This window comes from Peromyscus eremicus, chromosome 9 (genome assembly GCF_949786415.1).
Source record: "Peromyscus eremicus chromosome 9, PerEre_H2_v1, whole genome shotgun sequence".
NCBI classification, from domain to species: Eukaryota; Metazoa; Chordata; class Mammalia; order Rodentia; family Cricetidae; genus Peromyscus; species Peromyscus eremicus.
In genome coordinates this window covers 2,192,107-2,212,967 of record NC_081425.1, presented here as the reverse complement: position 1 = coordinate 2,212,967, position 20,861 = coordinate 2,192,107, and the positions used below count along the sequence as shown (strand labels likewise).

Here is a 20,861-nt window from a genome sequence, read left to right as displayed (position 1 = left end):
AAATCTAACGAGAGGTTTTTGCCATTTCTAAACTCCCATTAGGATAGGTTTTTTTGCCTCATCAGTCCTTCACCTGGCCCAGTCCCCCAGTGGGTTGCATTTGCTTGTCTGGGTGCTCAAGGACAGAGCTTATGCCAGAGGCAATCACCCCTCAGGGCTACACTCTCTCATCTCAGAGAGTCAGTTGAAACAAAGCTTTTCTCAAGGAGATGCTTTCTCTGATAGAAAAGAAAGCTTTACTCCTGGGTAGTTCTGTTCTGCCCTGGCTGGGCTCTTTCCCCAGACAGCGTTCTGACTCAGCAGCACAACTGCTTCAGACACAGTTCAGCTTTACCGTTTTCCCAGAAAGGTCCTTTCTCTAATAGGAAAGCTTTTTTCTCAGATTTTTTTTCAGCTGTGGACCTATCAACCCGGGGCTTGTAGGAAAGTGGATAACTGTGCCGTTCCCACCGGCTTTAGCTTTGGTTGTTCATTAGCAATCTTCCCCTGGGTCCTGCACCTTCCTGCCTCAGCTCTGTGATTTAGGAAGTTTACCACTGCAGGAACCCTAGTATCCCAGAAATGCATTCCAACTCAGAGACGCTGGCAAGTCGCCTCTGGGTTTTTGGTCAGAAGGATACAATGCTTGAGGGGATCTTTGCGTTAGGACAATTAGGAGCACCTTTTCAAAGACGCTCACTCAGAAACAAAACCCTTGATGCCTCAGCTGGGCTGTAACTGAAAAGCTTGGCTTTTTTGCTTTTCTCAGGTAAAGTTTCCCGCCCTTTTGGGCTCTCTGTAGCTCTTTACCCACACTCTCCCAAGCGTTTCCCTCAGGGTACTCTGACCCACTGTCTTTTACTAGCTTGAAGAGACAGAGCTTAGAAGAGGTTTTTAGGAACTTGTCCCTGCCTCCTGCATTGCAGGGATGATTTTTAAAGCTTGAAAGTCAGAACTTAGGTTTTTCTGTCTTAAGAGGTTTGTTGCTTTCCCTTCGAGCTAATCACAGGTGGTCCCCATACTAATATCTTCAGGTGATTCTAATTTTTGCCCTTTTAAGAAAGTTAAAGGCTTTAGTTTTTAAGTTTGAGAGCTTGTAGTTTGAGAAAGATTAAGGCTTTTTAGAGAGATTTTCCCCCCAAGTTTTCCAAGGAAACCTTTATAGTTTAAGAGAAAGATTTTTTTCCCCAAAAGAGAAAGACCAACTTTTCCCAAAACTTCCCAACTTTAAACTTTGGCTTTTTATACCCCCATTTTTGCCTCAGGGAGAAATCACTTTCTCCTGCTGCTTGGACTTAGCATTTCAGCTGTCCCCAGGTCAAAAGCTTCCATAGGAAACTTTTTCTTCCCCAAAAGCTCAGAGCTTTTTTACTACCCAAAAAGCCCAAAGATAGATTTTTCCCAGTTTGCATTCATAGCCCCCAAAGTTAGAAATTATAGAATTTTTCTGTCTAGTTGCCTTACTTATTTTTTTCCTACACAATCTTACACTTCTAAGTTTTTCCTACACTATTTTACTACCCTATGCCTTATTTTTCACAGATAGAAATTGAGAAAGGGATAGAAGATAGAAAATTTTGACAGAAGAGAATTTCGCTGCAGCATCGGACATCCTTCCAGTCCGCTTTCCTTTTCTCTCGAGGATAAAACCCCTGCCTCTCAATATATATATAAAATATATATTTTCCATAACACCGGCATGCCTTATCCAATGGCAGGGCTGAACTCAGCACTTTCGCCAAAAACTCTGTAATAAAACTATTATTTTCCTTTATCTTTAGTCCCTATTACTTTGTCTTTAGTCCCTGTTCATTTGTCTTTAGTCCCCCCTATTTTTAGTCCCCCTTTTTCTTTAGTCCCCCTTTTTTTTCTTTTTTCTTTAGTCCCTGTTCGGGCGCCATTCTGTGGGGCGTTTACCCAACCACCCCCACAGTTCCCCAGAGTTTTCTTGAGTGCAAGCAGCAGGAAATATTAGATAGAAGGATTTATTGTGGAGAATATCGCGGAGATAAACAGATAGAAAATAAAGGATAGCCTCGAGAGGGCCTGGAACCTATTCCAACGGGCCCCGACTGTCTCTGCCCCAGGGTTTTTATAGAGACGCCAAGGGGTGGAGCAAAAGACCTCCTCCCCCAGCACAGCCAAGTGCAGACCATCCCAGACACCTGCACTTAGGCCCGTGGTCTAATTATCCTCTATGCGGACCTGCTGGGTAAAGCCACGAGGAACCCGAGAACGGGCTCCCACAGTAAGCGATAGTATTCTGGAATCAAATATGACTGGGACATAGTTTCAGGTTGCCCCAAATAACAATGGCTGTGGATATATAAACTTTATGATCACAGAACAAAAGAAAGTTGTAAATTTGGCATTGGCCAAATACATTGGTGAGGACCTTGGTGTGTGGGTTAAAGAAAAGTGAGAAAGTATCTGCTATAGTTTCCAGATGTTACTTGAGGATAATCTTAGTTTTTGGTTTTAGGGAAGCTATTGGCCAGCCAATTTAACTTTTTCCAAATATGTTAGCTGATATTTGAAGTGTTAGGTCAAATTCAGAAAGTGGGTGCTAAATGACTATTAGGGAGATTACAGACAGCCAAAGGTAATTCTGGATCTGCAGGTTCTAATGCTCTACAGTCATGAAGTCCTTGACAGAGATGTAGGATTTTTTTTTTTAAGTCTTTTATTTATTTATTTTGTGTGTGGTTGCTTGCATGGCATGGTGCATGTGTGAAGATCAGAAGACAGTTTTGTGGGGGTTGGTTATCTCCTTTCGCCACTTATCAAACTCAGGACATCAAGCTTGTCAGCATGTGCCTTTACTCATGAACTCTCTTGCTTGCCCCCTTCTGGAATCTTCAATGTAGATGTGGCTTTTTTCTTGGGAGCTTTAGTTTATAAATACTTCTCCAGCTTGTTTGAGGCCAACGAAGTTGCACTCAGGGTCTTTGAACTTGGGATCCTCCTTCTTCAGCCTCCCAAGTAGCTGCAATTACAGATACGTGTCACTACACCTGGATTCCTCAGAAGTCTCCATGCTAGGAAGTACCAGAAAATAATTCTGGACTGAGCTTGTAACCAGTTTGTTTCATGCTTAAGAAAAATATCAAATGGCTAGGCCCCGGGTGGAACTCCGGGAGTCCAGTTAGCGAGAAAGAGGAGGGTTTATATGAGCGAGAATTGTTGAGACCAAGGGACAAATAGCCAAACGAATGGAAGCACATGAACTATGAACCAATGGCTGAGGGGCCCCCAACTGGATCAGGCCCTCTGAATGGGTGAGACAGTTGATTGGCTTGATCTGTTTGGGAGGCATCCAAGCAGTGGGACCGGGTCCTGTGCTCATTGCATGAGTTGGCTGTTTGAAACCTGGGGCTTATGCAGGGTTGCTTGGCTCGGCCTGGGAGGAGGGGACTGGACCTGCCTGGACTGAGTCTACCAGGTTGATCTCAGTCCGTGGGGGAGGCTTTGCCCTGGAGGAGGTGGGAATGGGGGGTGGGCTAGGGGGAAGGTGAGGGGAGCGGGAGTGGGGAGAACAAAGGAATCCGTGGCTGATATGTAGAACTGAATTGTATTGTAAAATAAAATAAAATAAAATTGAAAAAAAAATATAATTCAATAAAATATAATAAGACCAATAATAAAAAAAAAGAAAAATATCAAATGTTAAGTAATTTTGTAGAAAGGTCTGAAGTACCAGAATTTTACTGTTTGTTCCCTACATTTAAAGAAATAATTTTTATGTTGTGGTTTTAAGCAAAATTGTGTTTGTCTTAGTTCATGAAGGTCTTGTTGGGGGTGAAGAAGCAGAACCAAACCAGTTCTAACTAGCAGTTTCAGACTGTGAGTGGGAAGACTTCCACACCTAGGCCTTTGTGTTTTCCTGGGTAGTTCTGCCGCAGTTAATAATTTCTCTCTCTAGTTACCGGCTAACCAGGGTTAGCCATACTTTTTCAAATGCTGGGCTACATTGTTGTGGGTTCCACATGTCTACAAACTGTATTTTTTTTTCTGTGTGTATCTCTGTCTTACAATACTGGCAAAATACAGTCTCTTAGATCTTATAACCAAATAATAAAAAGATTCCCAAAACCATTGTGTTCACTTACTATTCTGTTACATTTTCTTCTATTAGTTCATGAGTAACTTGTAATTGATTTGGTTAATTCTGGAACTGTGTGGTGTAGGTGTTTTTAAATCTAGTTTTGCATTATTGATCTTTTCCTGAGGGTACACAGTACACAGATTTAGCTGGCTCATTCTTCAGAGATTAGCTCCTTAGAGATTTCTGGAGTGTTCACCGAGGTTTTTATTTTGAGGGTTACCTAGAATAGTGCATGTTGATATTTTCAAAATCATATAAGCTTGTTTGCGTTTTCCGCTTGTTTCCTGTCATAGAGGCTCAGTGGTGACATCACCTTCGCCATCTTGGCTGCTGTGTTCAGTCAGAATTAACTGCATGTTTCCTGCGACTCCTGGTGGCCCTTGGGTACATGGACTGAGTTCTTACTTTGAATAATAGCATTTCTGGGTAGTGAAGAACCTTGGGGGAAAGAACCTTGAGCTCTTGTTTTCTAGCTGAGAGCAGAAGTGTTTAACTGGGTGGCTTGAGTTTAAAAAACACTGTGTGGTTGAGCTTGGGCTGGTCCTCAGGTACCTCCATTCTTCTTCTATGTGGTAAGCTGCATGTGGGAACTCCCCCACATGCAGCCTCATTTTGCATTTTGTCATTGCTATTGTTCCCCCACCCCCCCAGGGAGCTTTTGTTTTAATGAAAAATGGATATTAGATTGTATCATTTAATTACTCTGCTTGGCCACATTTGCTTTCTGTAGCGCTCCCTTCTTACTGTCATAGCAATAACCACTTCTGGGAACTGATCCATGTCCCCAAAATTAATGATTCAGGGTTTTAGAGAAAACCGTTTTCCCATGACCAGTGCTTACTTAGTAGTAAGGTTGATAAGCTGGTTTTATTCAAATTCACACAGGAATCATTGTAATATGTTCATTATTTCAGCTTTCTTCCCTGATAATTTTCTTCTTTTGCTGTTAATACATAGATTTAGTCTGTTGTACTTGGCTGCTAGAGAATATCCAAGTGTATGACTGTATTATGTTTTACTTATCTACTTCATCAGCAGCAAACCTTTTTGTCTATTCTTTTTTTTTTTCCCTATCACAATGCATGCTGCACTGGACAGATGGATGTATCATTCCCCATGTAAGCGTGTCAGGTTCTTGGGTATAAATATAAAATACTCAAGAGTAGTAACTAAGTATTGTTATAGAATATTATTTTAAGGTGTGTTACTTTTGTTTATATTGTATTTGTTTAACTCTGTGAAGCTGTGTTCCTTTGCCTGTCTAAAACACCTGGTGTTTCTAATGAAGACCTGAATGGCCAATAGCGAGGTAGGGGAGAGGAATAGGAGGGGCTGGCAGGCAGAGAGAATAAATAGAAGGAGAAATCTAGGAGACAGAGAAGGAGGAGGACATCAGGGGCCAGCTACCCAGTTATACAGCAAGCCAGAGTAAGAGTAAGATTTATAGAAGTAAGAGAATGGGAAAAGCCCAGAGGCAAAAGGTAGATGGGATAAGTTAGGGAAAGCTGGCAAGAAACAAAACAAGCTAAGGCTGAGCATTTTTAATTAAGAATAAGCCTCCGTGTGTGATTTATTTGGGAGCTGCGTGGCAGGCCCCCCAAAAGAGTAAAAAACAAACAACAAAATATTCTGGAATATAGAAGTTCTTTCCTACTGCAAGGTCTTAAAAACCATTCTCTTAGGAAATTCTTGTCAAAGCTTTGCTTTTTGCAAAGACGTTTGGAATTGATAAGAAAGTATTATCATTTATTCCCATTCTCTTAAGTGAACTGTGATACTGAGAATGTTTGTGAATCTCTTAAAAAGTCTCATTTGATTTCTCTCATTAGAAATGAGGTGTACCAATTAATATATTATTTTGTGTACTTTGGATTGACCCCTGGCCCTCATGAATGCTAGGTAAGCACTTGTGGATGCTAGGTAGCCTTGGAGCTACAGCCATAACCCCAATATGCTTGATTTGTTAGTGGCTAAAAACATCATGTGAAAAGATATTTCAAAAGGTGAAATAATAGCACTTGTATCCTGGGGTAACCAACAGCCACCTAATTGGACTTAAGGCCACTCAGTAGGAGAGAAGTCATGCCTACCACTGTGAACTTAGCTAATTACTTGTAGCTAGTGAGGTCATGGGTCTTAGGGGAGAACCTACTACTGCCCCTTTCCTAAACCAGTAAAATTCCTAACTGTATTCTAGATCTTATCCTTATACCCATAGAGAAGGCAGTTCTCACACGTGTCAAAGAGGCTTCTTTAGTGGCAAATGAGGACCATTACAGAAAGCCACAACTGGTCAAACTGTGGAAATCAACTGCTCTTTGGGTATCTGCCCTCAATTAAGACATTTACAACACAACCCCTACACTTAAGGTTTAGGGAACACCCAGGAAGAGGGGGCAGGGAGATAAGAGACAGAAGAGAGGGGCATCTGTTGTGAAATAGTTAAGAGAGAGAGCACAAAGTTGGAAAGAAGATGTGGATTTGGGAGGAGCTGCAGGGAGAATGTAATCAAGATAAATTGTATGAAAATTTCAAAAAATTAACCAAATTGCCCCCCGCCCCCCAGGGTTTCTCTGTGTAGTCCTGGCTGTCCTTGTAGAACAGAGTGGCCTTGTAACTCAGAGATCCACCTGCCTCTGCTTCCTGAGTGCTTAAAAAATTAAAGGCCTGTACCACCATGCCTGGCTAAAATATCATTATTTTTAAGAGTATGTTGGCACACTGCTGCAGTAGACCATTGTGTGGCTACAGTATTAGGGAGAGCTGGTCAGAATGCCAGCTCTTGTGTTCCATGGGTGACGTTGTAGGGGCTGCTGTGGCGCTCACTGTGTATGTGACCCAGAGAGATGGGAGAAATGTCCAGCTGGCTTTTTACTTAAGGCTTTGAGAGCTGGCTGAGGTTCCAGCAGTTTTCTTCTGAGCAAGGGGTTTGTCTTTGTTGCTAAGTTTGCTGTGACATTTAACAACGTTACGTAGCTGTCAACCGAGGGCCGTAGAAGACTGAACTTTTCAGCTCTTTGAAAACTTATTTTCCATTAAAAAGTTATTAGCTCCTTGAAAGTTTAGATGGCTGAATTTTTACCTGAACATGGAGGGGATGGAACTAACTTCAGTATGGAAGATGCCATTGTTTTTATCTTTAAGTTAAAAGTTAAGTTTTCTAGACCCTCTGACCTTTGAAAAATTATAAACTGGTAGGATTCAGCTTTCTGGTGTATAGGATTTGGGGTTGTACAGAAGGAAAATGAAATGTGGTCTTGGTCTGTAATATGGACATAATACAGTTAATTTCATCCCCATTTGCATTTCATTCTTTTCTTGGTAGTGTAAAGGCTTTAATTAATAAGCTGCCTCTTTCATGTTTCCTACTTTTACTTCATGTAGAGATTACATTTTGCAGTTTGAGACTTTAGGTTTTAAAAAAGTTGATGTGTTAACTTCATTTTAAAACATTTCTGTAAAACATTCTGTTTCTTGTGTGAGCATCTTTTTAGACTATTCTAGGAGACAGTACTAACACCTTTTGCTGTTTATGTCCCCCCTTCCATTTTGCACCTAGTTTTAACCAGTAACTACTAGATGAGCAGTTTTCTTTTTAAGTTTGTTCTCTCTCTCTCTCTCTCTCTCTCTCTCTCTCTCTCTCTCTCTCTCTCTCTCTGTGTGTGTGTGTGTGCACATGCACATGCAGATAAGAGGGCAGAGCAGGAGTCACTCCTTTCCTTCTGTCATGGGTCCCAGGAATTTAACTCAGGTCTTCAGAATTGCACAGCAGTCACTTTTTATCCCGCAGAGCCATCTTACTGTCCCAATAAATCATTTTCTTAAAACTTGGTTATACAACTTTTCTTTTTTTGACTTTCTGATTTAGACAGTTTGTTGGCTGTGACATAAAAAGACACAAGTGGCAAACAAGGAGTTAGATAAAATCATAAGTAACTTTTTAAAGCTTCAAAGCACATGTCAAAAGTGAAAAGCAAACACAGAATAAGATAAAATAATTGTGGTCATATGCCTGATAAAGGGATGAGTCTAGAATATGTTGAGAACCCTTATAACACAATAATGAATGAAAATCCAATTTGAGCCTGGTGGTGCATCCATTAATCCCAGCACTTGGGAGGCAGAGGCAGTTGGATCTCTGAGTTTGAAGCTAGCATATTCTACAGAGTGAGTTCCAGGATAGCCAGGATTACATAGAGAAACCCTGTCTTGAAAAAGAAACAGAAAAAGAAAAGCCAGTTTGAATAATGGACATAGAATTTAAATAGACATTCCTATAAAGAGAGCATAAAATGACACATAAGCATATGAAAGATACTTGTACAAGATTTTTTTTTGTTTTTTTGTTTTTTTTCGGTTTTTCGAGACAAGGTTTCTTTGTGTAGCTTTGGAACCTGTCCTGGCTCTTGCTCTGTAGACCAGGCTGGTCTCCGAGTGCTGTGATTAAAGGGGTGCCCCACCACCGCCCGGCAAGATTTTTTAAAGACATTCAGCTGTACGTAATATTGTTCACCTTTAATTCTAGTACTCAGGAGGTAGAGGCAGGCTGATCTCTGAGAGTCTGAGGCCAACCTGGTCTACGTATTGAGTTCCAGGCCAGCCAGGGCTGCACAGTAAGCCTCTGACTCAATAAAAAAAACCAAAAACCAAACCCAAACCAATAATAAAGACATCCAGTCAGAGGCATAGTCAGACCCCATACCATGTGTGTTACAATTTTTATTACTCATTTTCTTAATGTCTTAAAGCATTAAGATATACTTTCTCCAGAAATAGTTAACAATATACTAGAAGTGAACTTGATTATTTTTGGATTTTTATCCATCAAATCCCTTTGTGCCAGAAAAAAAGTCATGACTTATCAAATAAAACATTTTTTTAGTTACTAGTCATTGTTAGAATTGAGAAATGGAAGTGTCTTAAAACCACAGTACTCAGGGCCTTGAGAATGTTAGATGGATGCTCTACCTCCGAAATGCACACCTAGTCCTTGCTTGAAATTCTGTAAAGTTCTCTGTAGTTTGTGACACACTGTCAGTCTGCAGGATCAGAAAGACTGGAGGTTTCCTTGGCCCGTTCCTATTACTGCTGCACTCTTCAGAGGCTGCCTCTGATGGCTTAGGGTTAGGGTTAGGGTTAGAGAGGTTACTCCTCTCTCCTATTTCCTGTTTCCTTCTCACACCTTTGGTTCCTCTCACATGTCTACATTTCTGGTTTCCCTTTGGTAACTAAGTTATATTCTTAGCACTGCATATATAGACTGAAAATCTTAGGTAGAAGCAAACTGGAAGAAGTACTCTGAATAAAGGTAAAACCCACAAGAATTTAATTGCTTTCACTTTTTTCTATTTTTTAATAGCATGTTCCAGGCTATTCACAGCAGTGCCTAGTGGAGTTCCAAAGTCTCAGTTCTATAGAATATGACCCTAAAGAAAAAGTAAGTATTTTTAAAACACTCTCAATAGCTGTTAGAATGGTTTTACTTTCTTGTTGCCATATGTTGTTCAATGGACTGATTGAATTTTATTGATGTTGTAATTATTTATCATATTGCGGAAGTATCACAGGCTTCTTCTTCTTTTTTTTAACGTGTGTGTGCATGTACATGTCCCTGTGGAGGTCAGAGGAGGGCATCTGGTGTCTCGCTCTATATTCTCTAACTTAACTCCCTTGAGATAGGGTCTCTCACTGAACTTGCAATTAGGCCTGCAGCAAGCCCCAGCGATCCTGTCTCTACTTCTCACTGAGATGGTCTTACAAGCACCAAGGGCCAAGCCCCAGGGATCCTGCTTCTACTTCTCATTGTGCTGCTGTTACAGGCATCCGAGTGGCCACACCCAGGTGTTTTTTTGGTTGTTAGAGATTTGAACTCAGGTCTTCAAGTTTGCACACGGTGCTTTACCAACTGAGCCATCTTCCTAGCCCCTGAGTTCATCCTTATTCAACATTTCATTAGTGATTCATATCAGGTCAAAATTAAGGTAGGAGAAATTTATTTCTTAGTTAAAAATGCATCTATTTGTATAAATATCCATGGTTAAGTATTTGTACTTATTTGCTTGTTTAAGACATGGTCTGATTATGTATGTATGTATGTATGTATGTATGTATGTATGTATGAGCCCAGGGTGGCCTCAGACTTACAATCCTTCTCCTTTAGCCTTCTCAGTGATGGAATTACAGGTGTGTGCAACCATGCTTGACCCTACAAAGATTTTTTAAGCTTTAATATGTCAACTTGTTTCATGTATGTTTATTAAAATAAGGACTTAATTTGATGGTACTTTGTTTGGATGAGAGCAGGAAGTTTAAGTGGCCCCATGTTAGTGTGGGCCAGCATCATATTAGGGTGTATTTTTATAAGCTTGATCTCAGATGGCATTTATGGACAATGAAGAGCACCTGCATTGTAATACCCTCCTTATGTCAATCATGGTGTTCTCTGATATTAATGCTATATAGAATTCGGGCCTTCTGAATTTCCCTTGCCTGACATGCTGTACTGCTGCTCAGAAGCATCCAGTGACTGACTCTGTCTAGAATTCTGCTTTCACTCCTCCGTGGAGTACACAGGAGACGTGACAAGCTCATTCCTTCTCATGGTCTCTGAATGGAGAGACGTGCTAGTGGTGGTCTAGAGTCTGGGTAGCGATTGGTGAAGCACAAAGAACAGAAGGAAAGAAGGAAAGGCATAGATAGGATGGTTAAGAAGAGCTTTGGGAAACTTTGTACTATCATTAGTGTAGCTACAGAGCAGCCCACAGGAGTCCCTACCTCTTCTGGTACCCAGAAGTCCCTCTGCCTTTGAGGATTCCGGCTCCTGGATTTGGGTTGTGCTTTTGTGTTTTTCTTCAGAGCGCTGCTTTAGCTGTGGCTCTACGTGGAGCATAAAGTCTTTGTTCCTTCAGTGGCATTGAGTCCTTTCCTCACCTGTTGTTTTAGTCTCATAGAGTCCGATGTTTTAGCAAATGAATAGACCAAACTAAAAATCCCTTGTAGCTTTTTGGGGCAACCCTCTTTCTTTAGTGTGGGGGACCTTCCCACTTTCCCCAGGGTACTCTTGAGGATAGAGGGATAAGAAAATATCAGGTAGAATGAGAGACCTAGTTGAGGAGAAGAAAGACAGAAACACAGGATAGCTTCAGGAGGACCTGGGTCAATACCCAATGGCCCAGAACTTTATTCAAAAGGGCTTTTTAAAAACAATGCCAAGAGGCGAGGCAAAAGACCTCCCCCTTGCTAGATACAGTCAAGTGTAGATCCTTCCAAACACCTGTTAACCATGCCCATGGTCAAATCATTCCCTTATGCAGCCCAGTTGGGTAAAACAAGCTCAGACTCTCTGACCCTGAGTAATTTGGGCCTCTACACTTTAGCATGGCTGCCTTTATATATCCTATTGGTGCTACTACTTTGCTGTACCCAGTATCCTGGACATAGCTTTAGCATAACACTTAGTGCAGTTGGTTGTGATTGTGCTGTGCTGTCCACTTATCAGTTGGTGCTGATAAGTGTTGATGCAGAGGGAGAGTTCAAAGTTAGCTTACTCCTATGTAGTATATTCTTGAAAAGGTCTATCTGGAAGAATATCTTTACAGCATGGTTGCCTTGGGGGCAGGAACCAGGGTGCATCTTCAGTGCTTTAGAATTTATGAGGGCGCTGGAGGGCTGGCTCAGCTGTGAAGAGCACTTATTGCTATTTCAGAGGACTCAGGTTCAGTTCCCTGCATCCCAGAACCATCTGTGACTTCACTTGCAGGGGATCTGAGACCCTCTTCTGACTTCTATAGGCACCAGGCACACACATGCATATACATACACATACAGTCAGAGAAAACATTTATACACATAAAAATAAATAAACTTTAAAAATTTTTTAGGGCGTCTATGTGTCTGATTTATTTAAAGGAAAATTTATGGCTGGAAGGTTGATGTGATGATCTGTATTGAATTTGTACAGTGCTTGAGTATAGAAAATGTGTCAAATGCAAATATTGATTTTCACAGTTATCTTGCTGGTTGGGCAGTTTGGCATGAGTGCTATAGGAATGAATACCAGTCACTAGAGCTAATGCTTTTTGAGAGTGTACTTACCTCCAGGCTACTGTGTCATCCTTACAAGCTCCAGCTTAGGTGCTTCCTCGATCCTTGCTCTGCTTACTAGGAATCCAGGGTAGGAGAATGTGTGGAATTGTTGTTTTTCACCCTGGGCAGCTTGGCTCCAGACTGGCTTGGATTCACCATTGAACAGGAAGTAAAAGGGACTTTTACAGTGTCTTTATGATTTGATAATACTTTATAATACATATTTGTGCCAATAGTTGTTTGGCTTGTAGCTAACAGCAGTGATGCTGGCACTTCTGCCAGATGCAACATGTTTAATGCTAGTTAAAACCTGACTGTTCCAAGTGCATCCCACGTGTAAGTGTAGTTTTCTTTAGAAATACATACTGTTTAACAGGAATTTATTGTGACCATTTGGACAAAGAAAGAGAGATGACCTCACAATATCAGGCCTGGGTGAAAGTATTTTAAGTGTCTATATGATCAAGACTGACTGGCTCAGAGTTTCATTAAGTTAGGAGTTTACCAGTTTTTAAGGCAGCAAGCATGATCCCAGGCTGCCTAGTAGAATAAGCCATGTGTGTTTATAAAAGTTAAATCAAGACTTTTGAAGTCTTTCCAGTTTTGAGATTTTTAAGCTTTCCATGTAGGCTAAAATACTGTCTTTCCTAAGATTCATGAATACCCTCTATTTTATTTTTATTTTATGTGTATGAGTGTTTACCTGCATATATGTCTGTGTACCACATTGTGCCTGGTACTGAAGGAAGTCAGAAAAGGATGTTGGGTTCCCTGGTACCGGAGTTAGAGGTGGTTGTAAGCTGCCATGTGGGTGCTGAGAACTGAGGCTGGGTCCTCTGTAAGAACAGCAAGTGCAGGCTGGAGAGATGGCTCAGAGGTTAAGAGCACTGGCTGTTCTTCCAGAGGTCCTGAATTCAATTCCCAGCAACCACATGGTGGTACACAACCGTCTGTAATGAGATCTGGCGCCCTCTTCTAGCCTGCAGGGATACATTCAGGGAGAACATTGCATTCATAGTAAATAAATAAATAAATAAATAAATAAATAAATAAATAAATAAATATTAAAAAAGAAAAACAGCAAGTGCTGGGAGTTGAATCTAGGACCTTGTAATATGGTAGATATGTTTCTCTGTGGCAATCAGAACAGTTTAGTTATGAATAAATTAACCTAGTCAATTGATGCTTTAACCAAGTTATTATAGGGCTTACGAACTTAATTGCTTTCTGGTTGTAAATGAACATATTATTTGTAGTACTTAATATTACTCTAGAGAGTAAATGTTTACTTGAAACATATTTATTGTTAATTGTGAAAATCTTGGGTTTTTTTTTTTCTTTTGGTCCCAAAGTAAGAGTAACAATTTTCTTTTTTGTCTTTTGTCAGACTTTTGATAAAATTCTCATTGCTAACAGAGGAGAAATTGCATGTAGGGTGAGTAGAATTTGAATTATTTTCTGTTTTCCCTTTGCATATGGACTTCTGTTAATAGATGACATGTTTTGACTAGGTTATTAAAACTTGCAAGAAGATGGGCATCAAGACAGTGGCCATTCACAGTGATGTTGACGCCAGTTCCGTGAGTATATTTTTACTTAGTTTCAATCAGGACTTAATTTGGATCCATTAGGATAGAAGTGAAAGATACTTGCTTTATTTTTCCTTCACTTGCAAAAGGTGTATTCAGTTTTTAAAACTATTTAATTGTTCACTGTTAGTACAAACACAATGGAAGTATTATAATGTCTTAATTATTCTCCTCCATCCCCCTACCCCAAGCTTCAGACCAAGGTTGCCAGGTTTATTGCTGGTCAATAAATAGATTAAAACCAAGCTCAAGAAAGTTAGGTTGGAAGATGAATGGGCTGTTTACACAGTGCTGCTGACGAGCATCTCCCCAGCATAGCTCCAGTGTCACTAAGGGAATGCTGTCATTGTCTAACCCTTCCTAAAGGCATTAATGCAGTTAGCTGGAAGTTTGATAAATGAGAGATAGGCTGATGCTAATTGGATCTGAACAAAAGAAGGTATAGCATAAAGCAGTGAATGATATATAATTTTATGTGGTGTTTTTTTAAACACAGCAGGCATTTTCTAGCAGTAATAAACTATGAATGACTAGAAAGAAATCCCATGGGAAAGAATGCAGAGTATTAGAACTTTATGGACTGAGTATGTGTAGCTGTACTTTTAAGTCACCAGTTTTTGTCCTCTTGCTCTATTTTTGAGACTGTCACTTTTATAGTTTAGTAATTAATTTAGTAAAAAGATCTTTAAAGTGTGATGATTTTTAAAAATGTGTTCTATTTGAAACTTACTCATTTTGTCTTATAACTTCCTTTTAAAAAAATCTGGATGAAAGAATTGCAAAATAATTTGTTGAAAATAAATGTTAACTGCATAATTTATTTGATGGTTGTGTTTAAAATGTCTTTTAATGAAAAGCAGTTAAATTGGTTTTGCATATATAGTTTGACTTGAAAAAAGTTGAACCTAGATTCTTTGCTAATTTTTAAAAAATTATCTTTGATGATTTCAGTAGTAGTAATTTTCATTCCTCATGAGGTAATAATGAGATAATGTGAGAACTGCTACTTTATTCTTTTTCAAAGATTTACTTATATATATATATATATATATATATATATATATATATATATGTATTTGCTTGCATATATGTTTGTGTACCACCCATATGCAGTGTCCCTTCATGGCAGAAGATGACATCAGAATCCCTGGAATTGGAGTTACAGATGGGTATGAACTATGATGTGGGTTCTGAGAACTGAACCTGGGTTCTCTGTAAGAGCAGCAAGCTAGCTCTCTACCATGCTCAATGCATTCTTTAAAATTGTCTGAGACAGAGTCTCATGTAGCTTAGGTTGGACTGAGACTCTGTAACTGAAGATAGTCTTGAACTTCTGATCCTCTTGTCTCCAATACCCAAGTGCTGAGATTACAGGCATGTGCCCCATCCCAGTTTATTGCATGCTGGGGATCAAACGCAGGGCTTTGTACATGCTAGCCAAACACCTATCACCTGAACTGCATATATTCCCTTGCGTTCTTTGTGAGGTAGAAACTGACTGGAAGCAGCCCTGAGGCTGCTTTCGGTTGGTGAGATTCTGGTTACATCCAGAGAGTGAGGCCCAGGCAGGCTGCAGAAAGTGCTGCAACAGGAAGTGGCCAGAGCAGAAGAAAATAAAACAGGGACTTGGGGATTTGATTTTAGATTTTATCCTGAGAAAGCACATTAATGGTTTTTGAAAAGATTGTCAATAATGGTTTATTAAGAGGAGAGAGTCAGTGCAGGACTGTCCACTGGGGGTTTAATTGTGTTGTATCTGTAGATAATCCCAACTTTGTAAGTCCCCAGTCCTTCACTTGTTTAGGTGGCTTTCATTCCTTTCAATGGCATCTTGTAGTGTGAGAATGTAAGTGCTGTGCTTAACTTTGGTACCTTTATTCTGAAATAACTTTTTTTCATGCAAGTATCTATGCCATTTTATTTTTTTATCCTAAAGTAAATGTAGAGAGATGCAATTGATTTTTGTTTGATTTTTGTATCCTGTAACCAAGCTGAGCTTTTTGTCTGTATTTGGAAGACACTGTTCTGTAGTTTGGTCGGTATTAGAATATCTTAGCAGGCCAGGTGTGGTGGTGCACCCCTTTAATTCTGGCATTTGGGAGGCTGAGGCAGGTGGAGCACTGTGAGTTCAAGGCCAGCCTGGTCTACAGAGCAAGTTCCAAGACAGCCAGGGCTACACAGAGAACATGAAAAACAAAACCAACCAAAACAAAACAAAAAATTGAATATTTTATCCTCATGGATTGAAAAGTTTTTTCTATTTTGTAGGGAACACATGTAAAGAGTTGGCATTCTTTAAGTGTTTGTACAATTGATCCGTGAGGACTGGATTTGGCTTCTCTGTGGGTGTTTGTTTTTTGGTTTCGGATTCTCCGTTATTTTTTAGTCAATATTTGAATTTGTGTATGTCTAGGAATCTGTCCACTTCGTCTGTTTTGTAGTTCATTGGTGTGAAGTTGTTTATGGTATTTCTTTGTTAGCATCCTATTTCTGTGAGGTGGGTAAGTAATAGCTCCATTTTCATTCCTGATTGTAGATGTTTGAGTCTTGTTTTCTTTCTTGGTCGATTAGTCTATTCAGACTGCAGCAACGCAGTACCATAAATGAACTGGCTTATACACAGTAGAAAATTAGATTAGAAAGTCAAGGTAAGGGCCCTGCAAAGTTTGGTGGTTGGTGTGGGTCCCCTTTTTGCTTTTTAGGATGCTGTGTCCTCATAGAAGATGAAGCTTTTCAGCTGTGCTCTTACACATGTGGAGGGGCTGGGGACCTTTTTGATGCATCTTACAAGGTTGGTAATTTCATTCTCTAGGCCTTGACAATGACAACTTAATAGCATTTTTAAACATATTAGGTAATATGCTAAGAGCTGTATAGAATGGTGGACAATAAAGGCAAAATAATTTTGAGTTTGTAGTCTGCAAACTATATGATTTGAATTTAATGTGAAAGTTTTAAGACCTAAATGAGGACTTCCAGATTTTATATAGGGAAACTAAATATTTTAAATGCTAATCATTTCTAAGTTATTTTGTATGTTTTTCATTTTAAATCCTATTAAACACAGTATTTTTGTTTTGAAATTGAACAAAGCATAAACATGGAAGAATGTTCTAGAGCAGAGGTTCTCGACCTTCCTAACGCTGGACCCTTTAATACAGTTCATGTTGTGGTGACTCCCAGCCATAAAATCATTTTCGTTGCTACCGCATAACCATAATTTTGCTACTGTTATGAATTGTAATGTAAATATCTGTGTTTTTAGATGGTCTTAGGTGACCCTGTGAAAGGGTTTTTTGGCCTCCAAAGGGGTCTTGGCCCACAGTTGAGAACTGCTTGCCTAGAGGGGTTCCAGGAAAGTAGATAGGGAAAGTATATTGTACAGTTGGGTGAGCTAGGGCCACTCATGTTAGCTAGAGCAAGAGGAAGAGACAGGTCTGAATAAATCCATTGGATCTTAGGCAGAGGGCTACTTTGATACTTGCTAATGAGGGCTTTCTTGCTATTTTGCTGACTTAGAAGGCAAGGAAGGGACATCTCAGCATTGTTGGTTCCTAGTTTACTGTGATTCTAGGTAGCTGAGAGAACATATGAACTATAAGGCATCAGAACTTTTTAATTGTCTTAGTGACTAGTAGTTTCCTTAGTTTGGTGAATAGTGTAGAGAGATGGAGAATTTAGAGACTGTTGTATTTCTACTCCACCAAATGCACTCAGATAGCATCCATTCATTTCTTGTATTTTAAGTAAAAAGACTAAAAAAGTTTTTTTCCAGATAAAGGGATAAAATATTTTTATTAAACCACTAAAGTTAGAAATTCAATTTTTAAAAGAAAGCTTTAATCAAGCTTAAATTTAAAAGGTCAAGATTCTTCATTTCAAATGAGGAAAATGATTCTGTGCTTCAACCCGTGGCCGTATTTTTTCTGTCCTCCCGTTTTATGGCTTGCGTACAGTCATGCTGAATTTAAATGAGCAATATCTGATATTTACGGCTTTGAAACAAGACCCTAAAATCAGGAAAGTATTCATGGTGACTCATATCTTACCCAAGCAGCCTGCTGTTTAAAGTGTGATTCCTGGTGGGTGCTTGAGTTTCAGCTTTAGGATTCCATAATGAGATTGAGTGGTGTTTCTCTGTGATGTTTTCTGGGATGATTGACAGGAAGGTGAGGGTAGTCATCACTTTTTATGCCTACCCTTGATAATATTTCCCTGCTGGCTGGGGAGGAACGGAGGACAAATAGGACTTCGTGATGCCTAAGTAATTAGTGTATGTTGGTTCCAGCTGAACAAACTGGAGGGTAATGATCAGGTAAATGGAACTGGAATACATTAATGTAGGCTGTGGTATAAGAGACCTGAGGGGAACACTTAACATTTTAGGAGGTTGTTGGAATAGCTTTATTTCATTTCTTTAAATATATATCATTATGAATAAATATATTTATATCTTGGTTAGCACATCTCCAGTTTTACTTTAGATGTCTACCAAGATTAATGTAGTTGAAATTAACAGTCTCAAGCATTTCCCCCTTTATAGATGATTTCAGGATATTTTTCATTTTCAAACTGGAAAAGAGTGTTTTTTCTTTTTCTTGAACTCATCTGTAGTTCAAGAAAACCTTGAAACTCATAGAATCTCCTGCCTCAGCCTCCCTAATAGCTACGATTTCAGGATTGTGTGCTACCAGGCTTATTCCTAAAGTGATATATTTAAGTAGCATTTTTTTTAAAACATACATTTATTATTACATCAAATTAATTATTTGTGTATGATGGTTTTGCCTACATGTATGTCTACACCATGTGTATGCCTGGTGTCCACAGAGGCCAGAAAAGGGTGTTGGATCTCCTGAGACTGGAGTCACACAGACAATTGTGGGCCATTTTGTGGTTGCTGGGAACTGAATCCAGGTCCTCTGGAGGAGCTGCCATGTTTTTAACAGCTGAGCCATCTCTCCAGGCCTGCTTTGTGCACCATGCCAGGTGTGTGTCAGAGGATGACTTGCAGGAGTCTTTCTTCCACTTCCCTATGGGGAATAGAAATCGAACTCTGGGCATCAGAACTGGTATCAAGTGTCTACTTACTGGACTATCTAGCCAGCCCTGTAAGAAACACAAGATTAAGTTGCCTTGACTACTAAAAGATATGTTAAGATATTGGCCATGGTGTTCTATGTTTTCCAGTTGGACTTTGTAGGTCATAACACTTCATTACATTTAGACTCCAATTGGTAACCCTAGGATTATTCTGAATATTTATCAGTATTAAACATGTTTATAACTGACATCCTTCAGTGAAGAGTTTGCTTAGCCATCAGAAAGCCCCTGGTAGTTGTTCTAGGGCTGCACATGGAGGGAAGGGAGGACTTGGTTTCATTTATTTATTCATTTAGTGCTGGTGCTTACATAATCAAAAGGCTGTTAATATTTTTTTGTTGGGAGGTTAGTGGCTGTGGAATGAGGTTTTATTGTGTTGTCTTGAGCTTCTGGGCTGAAGTGATCCTTCAGCCTCACCATCCTGAGTACCTGGGACTATTACAGTCTAGGGCCTCTGGGCCCAGCAAATCAGAGGGTTTTTTAAAATGGCATAGTTGCTTAAAAACTTGCTGTTGTTAACTTTTCTCACAAAACTTAGTTGTTAGTATCTTTTTTTAGAACAGGAATATACTGTATATACTTATGCAAATTTGAAACACTAGACCTTTCAATGAAGAACTAATCAGGAGAAGAATGCATTTAAGATGTTTAGATGTTTTTTCGTTTCTGCTATTATTGTCTTTAGAAAAACTTATTCTGCAGAAACATCATGCTCTCTTAATTTTAAATGTTTTGATTATCTTGGCTTAGCTAAATTACTTCCCCTACATTTTGGGGCAGAATGGAATAGGATAAGGATCCCTGGTAGGAATTTGTTCACATTAATATGGCTCATCAGGGACATTATATTTAATTGGGGATCCTGCAGAACAGTGGCAGGAGTCTGAAGAGAATTATTTAGCATTAGCAATGGCCCGTCTGGGAGCTGCGCACTAATCAAGGTGCTGGAGTGTTAGCAGTGGGGATGATGGGAATTATGACGATTATGACATGTAAGCATGTCTGTGCGAACTGGACAGGCAATGAGTTAATCAAGAAGTATATTAAATGGCTCCCATGCTGATTCTTTATTATCTACCATAGTGCCTGTCAGGTTGTGTATTTAAGAAATACAATTATTGCTGAATTCACTATGTATGTGAGCTGAATTCAGCCCATCACTCTCTTATTTTCTACAAAATAACCTCAATTTGCTTTGTACATATAAAACTAGAGAATTGTGTCAATTGTGTTGGTTTTGTGAATTGCATTTTAAAGAAGTGCCCCTCCCTTTAACATGTTAGAGTACACGCTAATTTCACATTCCTTTAAGAATTTGCTTAGCCTCTTCTTTTTTATTTTTTTTTAAGATGGATGTTTTGTTTGTTTTTGTTTTTGTTTCGCTTTGCCGCTTATATTCATCATAAGTACTCTGGCTTATTTGCTACTGCATAAATGATTTGGGTTCAAAATTATAATTTATATGTTTTTATTTTTCAAGATGAAAAATATTTCAAGCATTTCAGAGAGAAATTAATATTTAATACATGAAGCTATGGAAAAATCAAAGCATTAATCTTTTCCACCATCAAAACACTCTAGAATCAGATGGGGGTGGGGCCTCCTTTGCTGTGGTGGGTGGTCTCTTTATGCCAGGTAAACCCATTCTGTGCCCAGCATGCTTAGAGCCATCTGTCATCAAACTATCAGTTAGAAATGCTAGAAATGTACATATTTTGAGGAAATGTAGCTAATAAATTGAATTCCTTTAGAAAATAAATTGAAATGTAGCATAAATCCATAAGCAAACTGTATTCTCTCTGTAGACAAATTTATAGTGGCACTGTACAGATGAACACAGTTTTTCAAAAATGTTAAACACTAACGAATTTAATAAAACTTTGTACCAAACTGTGTCCTTTATTTATTAACTTAATTAAAGCAACATTATGGCTAATAGAAGTGTTATCCTGCGGGTGGTTGTTATTGAAGTTCATTATCTGTGCAGTTTGTGATAGTGG

General features: G+C 39.3%; 1 protein-coding gene across 3 annotated transcripts in view; it reads left to right on the top strand.

The window, feature by feature from the left end:
• The window catches only part of Pcca (propionyl-CoA carboxylase subunit alpha), a 378,979-nt gene that overhangs the window by 19,636 nt on the left and 338,482 nt on the right, over window positions 1-20,861 (top strand). For all 3 annotated transcript variants that reach the window (XR_009381162.1, XM_059273166.1, XM_059273165.1), the window contains exons 2-4: window positions 9,444-9,521; window positions 13,557-13,604; window positions 13,681-13,749. Coding sequence is in view for 2 of the 3 variants with exons in the window: in XM_059273166.1 (XP_059129149.1) it covers window positions 9,444-9,521; window positions 13,557-13,604; window positions 13,681-13,749 (195 nt within the window). In the remaining variant the exon portion in view is untranslated. The remainder of the gene's footprint in view (window positions 1-9,443; window positions 9,522-13,556; window positions 13,605-13,680; window positions 13,750-20,861) is intronic.